The 8,381-nt window shown below is 46.1% G+C and overlaps 1 protein-coding gene across 16 annotated transcripts in view; it reads left to right on the top strand.

The window, feature by feature from the left end:
* The first annotated feature begins 3,738 nt into the window (after nt 1-3,738).
* Nucleotides 3,739-8,381, top strand: part of ATE1 (arginyltransferase 1) — a 266,317-nt gene continuing 261,674 nt past the window's right edge. For 8 of the 16 annotated variants that reach the window (XM_074382989.1, XM_003922136.3, XM_074382986.1 and 5 more), the window contains exons 1-2: nt 4,146-4,331; nt 7,252-7,315. In XM_074382989.1, coding sequence (XP_074239090.1) covers nt 4,226-4,331; nt 7,252-7,315 — 170 coding nt within the window. In that variant the 5' untranslated portion in view covers nt 4,146-4,225. Of the gene's footprint in view, nt 3,824-4,145; nt 4,332-4,432; nt 5,757-7,251; nt 7,316-8,381 lie in introns of those variants that run through there. The other 8 variants (XM_010332267.3, XM_074382993.1, XM_074382990.1 and 5 more) reach the window with 4 other exon arrangements.

Genomic DNA, 8,381 nt, shown 5'->3' with positions numbered 1-8,381 from the left:
GAAAAAACAAAAGGCTATTTGGTTAAGTATTAATAAAGTTAATTTCTTAAAAAGACTCATATTGTTTCATATTCATTTCTAAGAGGTTCCTATTTGTTTTCATAGCAACATTTGCAGGCGTCCCCAAACTTTTTACACAGGGGGCCAGTTCACTGTCCCTCAGACAGTGGGCCGCCACATACTGTGCTCCTCTCACTGACCACCAATGAAAGAGCTGCCGCTTCCTGAAGTGCGACGGGGGGCCGGATAAATGGCCTCAGGGGGCCGTAGTTTGGGGACACCTGATTTAGAGTTTACTATACACTAGGCATTACACTACGAACTTAAATGGATTATTTTACTTAGTCTTCCAAACAACCTTATGAGATAGGTCTTTATTATCTTAGCAAAGGGACCAAGGCTATGAGGTTTCATGACTTGTCAAAGGCCCCAGGAATAGTTTCAGAGTCAAAATACGTGCCTACATGACTCCAGAGCTCATCATTTCCATCTTTGGGCTATACTGATTCCCAGATAGTTGAGTATTATCTTGCCTGTACCCAAAATAGCAGGAAAACGATACCTACTGTTCCTCTGCACTCAGACTCAACCATTCTGAGTCTGTCACCAAAGACTCAGATCCTATTTGTTGATCCTTTGCTAGTTCGCTGTCGGACTTCCTCCTCATGGCACCCTGGGTCACTGCCTCACGCTGTTCTTTGATGCCTTTTGCTTCCTCCATTGCCCTATCAATTGCCAGCTTTACGTACAACATCTTTGCTCCTCACTCTCCAATGCTCAATGTCTGCTCTCCCGTGTTCCAATCACTCATTCTCTATTCTGCAAAGCACTGTTTTTCAGACATTAAAGTTTCTGACCGTCTTTAAGACTTTCAGCTACCTACTGTTGATTCTTCAGGATGCCTTGGGCTGATTTCTAAGGCAACCAGAAGCAGTCACAAGCTTTTCTGTGTGTCATCATCCTAGATTGAGACTACTGTGAGGTAGCATGTGAAGACATAGTATGGTTGACAGAGAATGGGCTTTGCTTAGTGTAAGCGAGGCTAAATGATCATAGAGAAGCCGAAAGGGGCTGTGTTTCAACAGACACAGGCATCCCGCTTCAGTGCAGAGAAAGCAATGTAAAAGGCAGTGAAGGCATCTGATTTGATTTTCTTTGGCATGTATATTACTGTGTATTCTCCATGGAAATGGAATCAGTATAAACACATGGAGAGGATCTTCTAAGCATACTCACAGTAGTTGGAGGAGGCTGAGTGAGTAGGCAATTGGCTCAGTCATGTGGCCTATAATCACTTAGCTGGGGTGTCACTTACTTAAATAGTAATGCTGTGGAAGTTTCAGTTTTAACACACTTTAATATATTTTTAGTCACATATTTTTTATATTCATAACTGGTCATTAAAGATAGGAAGCAGGCCAGGTGCAGTGGCTCACGCCTGTAATCCCAGCACTTTGGGAGGCTGAGGCGAGCAGATCACAAGGTCAGGAGTTCAAGACCAACCTGGCCAATATGGTGAAACCCCACCTCTACTAAAAAATACAAAAATTAGCCAGGCGTGGTAGTGCACACCTGTAGTCCCAGCTACTCGGGAAGCTGAGGCAGGGGAATCACTTGAACTTGGGAGGCAGAGTTTGAAGTGAGCTGAGATTATGCTACTGCACTCCATCCTGGGTGACAGAGCCTCTGTCTCAAAAAAAACTATGAATATGATTTTGGGGGCTATAGTTTTTTGGGTTTCTTGTTTTGTTTTTTGTTTGTTTTGCTTGAGACAGGGTCCCACTCTCTTGCCCAGGCTGGAGTGTAGTGGCACAATCACAGCTCACTGCAGCCTTGACCTCCCAGGCTCAAGGGATCCTCCCATTTCAGCCTGGGCATAGTGGCTCATGCCTATAATCCTGGTACTTTGGGAGGCCAAGGCAGGTGGATCACCGGAGGTCAGGAGTTTGAGACCAGACTGACAAACATAGTGAAACCTTGTGTCTACTAAAAATACAAAAAACAGCTGGGCGTGGTGGTGTGTACCTGTAGTCCCAGCTACCCAGGAGGCTTTGGCAGGAGAATTGTTTGAACCCGGGTGGTGGAGGTTGCAGTGAGCTGAGATCGCGCCACTGCATTCCAGCATGGGCAACAAAAGTGAGTGAGACTCTGTCTCAAATTAAAAAAAAAAGTAAATACAAACATGAGAATTGCTGGAACCTGGGAGGCAGAGGCTGTGGTGAGCCAAGTTCACACCACTGCATACTCAGGAGGCCAAGGCATGAGAATCGCTGAAACCTGGGAGGCAGAGGCTTTGGTGAGACAAGATCACGCCACTGCACTCCAGCCTGGACAACAGTCAGACTCTGCCTCTAACATAAAATATAATAAAGAAAAACACCACACATGCCTAAGACTTTGGACATTCTCATTATTTTTCAAGGCTGGCATGTCTTGTAGTGCCCTGGTTGAGGTTAGTGTAGGACCAAGGATAAGGATGAGGCTTTAAAGGGACAGAAGTGAAGTGGGACAGGAATATTAAGACCAAAAAGCCTCCTGGTCAACCTTCCGTCCAGAGCATATTCTGCTCTTTTCCCAATGCATTCCACAGGCCTTGCTTTTGTTCAAAGTGAGAGCCAGTCTGGGAAAGGATTGGGAATAGTCAAATCTGCCACAAAGAACAAAACGGATGAAGCTTGAGTCAAGAAGATGAATACTGAGATACAGCACACAGCCTTCAAGTCTAAGCAGTTGGAAGAACCCGGAGGGTCCTAAGAAACTGCTGGATATTACACCGCTATTCCTTAGGCGCCTTGTGGGAAGCACAAGTGATGCTTGGGAGTGCTAACAAGTCACCAGGCCGTTAAGAAACCACTTTCAACTAGGTACATATCCAACACAGGCCCTTGGGGTCAAGAATGTCAAAGCTCGTCTCAAAAGTTTATTTCTCTGAGTTTCATGATTTCACTTTTGTAAACACACCACTTTAAAAAATACTGCATAATCAGCTTTATTGTTGACGGAGAAAACTATGAGAACAGACGGCTTAAATCATCTGTGCACGAGGAGGGAAAGATAAGGATATTACCTTGCTGGAGGTACTCATTTTTATATTTTGCCCTAGACCGTCATTCCCTAAGCAATCTTCCTTCAAATAGTGGTTGCAAAATGGAGGCCCATGTGCTGGATTCAGATTGCTTTGTTTGGCCTGTAGAGTTAAAAAAAAAAAAAAAATCTGTACTTCCAGCATCTCTTAGTAAAAGTTCCATGTGGCACTGGGCTGACAGTGACACAAGACAGCAACTGGCTCTAACTGATCGTTGTTTCCTTTAAAAGCTTTCATTGTTCTTTAATTTGCAAACCCTCGCCATTCTCGGAATACCTGCTTTCGTTCTTGAATCCACGGGCACCGGAGTGCGTGCCAGCTGAGCTGGAAGAAGCGCAGGCAAGTCACCTACATGGTGACGAGGGGCGGCCCGAGAGGGGAACCTTCAATCCTGCACCTGCCGGAAATGACCTGGGGATGATCACAACCTTCGGTCCTCAGTTTCCCTACCTGTGAAATGGGGCTGAGAACGCACGGCTGTGGGAAGCACTGGCCCAAACGCGGGGCTTGCGGGCACGACCACCATCCCCGCCCACCGGCCCCCGCGCCCGGCCTCGCTCTTCACCCCTCCCCCCACGGGCCCCCGCGCTTCGCGGAGGTCGGCCCCGGGCGCCGAGAGGCGTGGCCGGCCGGAGCGGACCCTCGCGGCGGCCATGGCCTCGGTGGTGGAATACAAGGGCCTCAGGGCTGGCTACCACTGCGGCTACTGCGACTCCAAGGAGGGCAAAGCGTCCTGCGGTGAGTGTCCCTGACGCCAAGGCTGGCGCGGCCGCCTCGCGCCCAACCCTTGCGGCGCTCGCCGCGCCTCGGGCAGGCGGGGGAAAGAGCAGGCTCGCACCCCGACCCCCGCTTGCCGTCCTCTCTCGAATCTCCCCATCCTACTCGGTCTCTCCGCTTCACCCTCACTGACGACGGCGGCCCCTTATGGAGAAAGAACGGAAATAGTGGAAAGCTGCCCTCGGTCAAGATGGCGCGGGCGGCGTCAGCCCCAGGAGGCGCCGGGCCGACCGGGCCTGCGGGCGCCCGAGTGGCTTCGTGCGAGCCTCGGGGGGCTCCCGGGCGGCGCGCTGCATTGTGGGGTGGCGGCGGCAGTGGCGGCGACGCTGGGCCGGAAGCCTGAGCGTTCGCGGGGCCGAGGCCATGGCTTTCTGGGCCGGGGGTTCGCCCAGCATCGTGGACTATTTCCCCAGCGAGGACTTCTACCGCTGTGGTTACTGCAAGAACGAGTTGGGCAGCCGCTCCAATGGTGAGCGAGCCGGGACGGCGGGCGTGGGAAGCCGGGTGCCAGGTCTAGGGATCCCGCGGTCCTCCAGCTGGGACGCGAGGCGGCCGGAGTCCCTGGGCGGCACCAGGACCACGGCCGAGTCGGAGGGGTCACCCTCGGGAGGGCCGCGGCGCCGGCTCAGCGGGGCAGCTTCACGGTGCCTGTTCTGCAGGAAAATCCCCACCAGTGCCCGGACCCGCGAGATCGTGATGGTCTCCCCAGAGTCGGGAGACGAACGTCCGTGTGGGGTAGATGGGTGAGCCGAAGGACGGGCACGCAGTGCCGGCGAACGCACCTGAGCCGTAGTTAATGGCCAGGGCTGACCGGTGGGTGCTGTGGTGGGAGCATCCCGGGAAGCGAGGGCGAGACGCGGTGCGGAGAGGAGCTGTGGGTGTGCATACAGGTGCCCGTCGTGTATGACTCAGACGTCCTGGGCAAATATACATACAGGATGAACCCCTTGCATTTCTGGGTTAAAAAAAAGTTTTTATTTTTTATTTTTTTAAAAAGACAAACTGGTGACCGAGGTCGCTACCGGCTAGGGTTTCTGTTTGGCCTGATCTGTTTGAATTTTTTTTTTTTTTTTTTTTTTTTGAGACGGAGTTTCGCTCCTGTTACCCAGGCTGGAGTGCAATGGCGCGATCTCGGCTCACCGCAACCTCCGCCTCCTGGGTTCAGGCAATTCTCCTGCCTCGGCCTCCTGAGTGGCTGGGACTACAGGCACGCGCCACCATGCCCAGCTAATTTTTAGTATTTTTAGTAGAGACGGGGTTTCACTATGTTGACCAGGATGGTCTCGATCTCTTGACTTCGTGATCCACCCGCCTCGGCCTCCCAAAGTGCTGGGATTACAGGTATGAGCCACCGCGTACGGCCCTTGAAATTTTTACCATTTGCTTATATGCTGTGTATTTCCTCCATCCATCCCGACAGCAAAGCCAGCCCACAAGTTTGTTTTGTTTTTGCCTAGTGATTCAGATTTCTCTGGGGAAGATTTGTTGTTGGTAAACAAAACGTCCTGCTTATTTCCTGCCTTGCCATGCATTGGGCAATATAGAGTGTGGAATCTATTACCTTAATGGAACAGTCCGGCATTGTAGAAGTCGAAATTTGCATGAAAACACACAGGCATTTTCCATGAAAAGGTGTGAATGGGGAATGATTAGGTCGATAACGGTGTGTACATTTACTCCTTCATTGAAAATGTTTATTAAGTGCTTCTTGTGGGCAGCGGTCTTGCGTAGACAGTTATGCTATCATTAGAGGTGAGGATTATGAAGACTAAATGGAAAAATGCTTCCAGTGTGGAGTTAAATGGAGAATATCAACAGGATGCAAATAGCTTCTGCAACATGATTGCAGTTCTGGGAGGAAGAAGGCCCAGAAGCACACCAAATACTGACAGTGGTAATATGGCCTTAGAGTAATACGAGTTCCTTCCTTCTCTTTTTCAGAATTTTTGTATTTTGGCTATAATAATTATAAAATCAGTAAGTTACATTAAACGTGCCTAACGATAATAATCTTAATAGGTCATTGCTTATTTTTTTCCAGTAATTGTGGCAAGAGAAAACTGGCTAACATAAATGTCTTGTGTTTCACATTTTGTGGAGGAAATATGCCTGCAACCTTTCCATCAAGAGAAAATAATCATCAATTTCTAGTATCTCGATTTTGATTTTAATACTCTTTATTATGGGGCATCTACGTATTGGGTAGGTGAGGTTTGTTTTCCTTATTTACAGATGATGAAATTGAGGCTTATTGGGTGACTCCTTAGTATCAGTGAGTGCCTGCCAGGTGTCCAGATACGTATTTCTGTTGGACTCCAGTGCCGTGCCTTTCCCACTACCCACTATATCCTGCTCTGTCAGTCCTGTCTCTATCGTTACATATCTCTGATGCGATTTACTGTTTACGAAAGAGAAAAATTCATTTATTTTTTAACTTTAATTTTTTTTTTAAGAGACAGGGTCTTGCTCCTTAGCTCAGGCTGGAGCGCAGTGGGGCATTTATAGCTTACTGCAGCCTCAAACTCCTGGCCTCAAGCCTCTTCCCACCTCAGCCTCCCAAGTAGCTGGGACCATAGGCACATGCCACAGAACCTGACTAATTACTATTATTTTTTATTTTTTGTGGAAACAGACTTGTTATGTTGCCCAGGCTTGTGTTGAACTCCTGACCTCAAGTGATCTTCCTTGTTGGCCTTCCAAAGTGTTGGGATTATAGGCATGAGCCACCACCGCACCAAGCCCTAACTTTAGTTCTGATACGCCTTTAAACGTTTCCTCATAGTCTTCTTTTTTTCCCCATAGTTGTGTAATTATTCCATCATGTCGATATCATCATAGCCCCTGTAATCATCTTACTGTTCCTTGGCATTTGAATTACTTTTAATTCTTACATTTAGAAGAAATACTGTTACTTACTTTTCTCCAGTTTTTAATGCTCAAGGCTGCAATGTAAATATATACCTGTATTTAAATCAGGAGAACTAACAAGCACAGAACATTTTGCTAAGTTTTCTGAAGAGACCAGCATGTTAAATCATTGGGGATATTACTAAAGTTTGAAGGTCGATGCATTCTGATTGCAGTGAGGTCCTAAATTTATAATGTCATAGAAACTACTGGCTAATCCTCAAATAAATATAATTACTTTGATGTGTTTTTTCGAATTAAAATAAATATACTGTCATTCTTTATTTGTGCTGTATGTGTGTCAGACTAACAGGTATGAAGTATGTATTATTTAAGAGGTTATTTCATCAAACTTTTCCTTTCTCTAATGTGAGTGTTTTGGAATTTTAACCTAAATACTCCTGTTTTTAAAAATCACACTTTGAATTTAAAAAAGAAAAAAGGTCACCCTGCCCTCATTAACGTACTACTTATTTTTTCAGGCATGTGGGCACATTCCATGACAGTACAGGATTATCAGGATCTCATAGACCGAGGATGGCGAAGGTAAAGCTTCCTGATACAGAGTCTTCCTGCTGTTACTCAGGTTCTTGAAAAATACAGCATGCCTTTAAAACGCTTTCATGTTGTTGGAAAGAGGTTTGAGAAAATTTTTATTATATTCTTTTGTGTAGTGATTTTTTCTCTCACTCTTAAAAAACTTCATTAGGAAAATGTCAACTATCCATAAAAGCTAAGAGTACATTAGAATGAATCTCAGGAACCTATCACTAAGTTTCAACAGTTGTTAATGTTTTGCCAATCATGTTTGATTCTCCTGCTCCTCCTTTTTTTTTTTTTTTTTTTTAAAAGATGGGGTTTCACCATGTTGGCCTGGCTGGTCTCGAACTCCTGACCTCAAGTGATCCACCCACCTTAGCCTCCCAAAGTGCTGGGATTACAGACATGAGCCACTATGCCCAGCACCTGCTCCTCCTTTCAATATTTAACAGCAAATTACATCAGTATTTATTATTACATTTATCCTATCAATAGATCAGCAGTAAGTATGTATCTCTTAAGAGAGGGGTCTTTATTTCTTTTTAACTTACCCATACTGCTGTTGTCACACCTTACAAAATTAATAAAAATTCTTTGATGTTACCTGTTACCTACTTTTTATTAGATTTTCCAGATTGTCTCAAAAATGTCTTCTTTAACAGTTGGTTATTTAAATAAGGATTTCATTAAGGTCCACATGGCCTGTTTTGAGTAGTTATTTTTGTGTAGATGATTTTTAAGTAACTCTTAAAGTTCCTTGTGTAAATATAAGTAACATTATATACTGGATGCTAATACTCACCAAAAGACATGGGATTGGGAGCACCAGCTGAAACATCACAACTTTCCTTAAACTTAATGAGATTCAGAAGGTAGACATAGGTCAGATTTTAAAGGACTTTGTATGCCATGATACGGAATTTTTTTTTTTTTTTTAGAGATAGGGTCTCTCTCTGTCGCCCAGGATGGAGTTATCATAGCTCACTGTAACCTCAAATTGCCACACTCAGGTGATCCTCATGCCTTAGCCTCTCCAGTGGCTAGGACTACAGGTGTGCATCACAACATCTGG

Source organism: Saimiri boliviensis, chromosome 12 (genome assembly GCF_048565385.1).
Source record: "Saimiri boliviensis isolate mSaiBol1 chromosome 12, mSaiBol1.pri, whole genome shotgun sequence".
Classification (NCBI taxonomy): Eukaryota; Metazoa; Chordata; class Mammalia; order Primates; family Cebidae; genus Saimiri; species Saimiri boliviensis.
The sequence above is the reverse complement of the archived record's forward strand: the minus strand, read 5'-3'. Positions and strand labels throughout refer to the sequence as shown.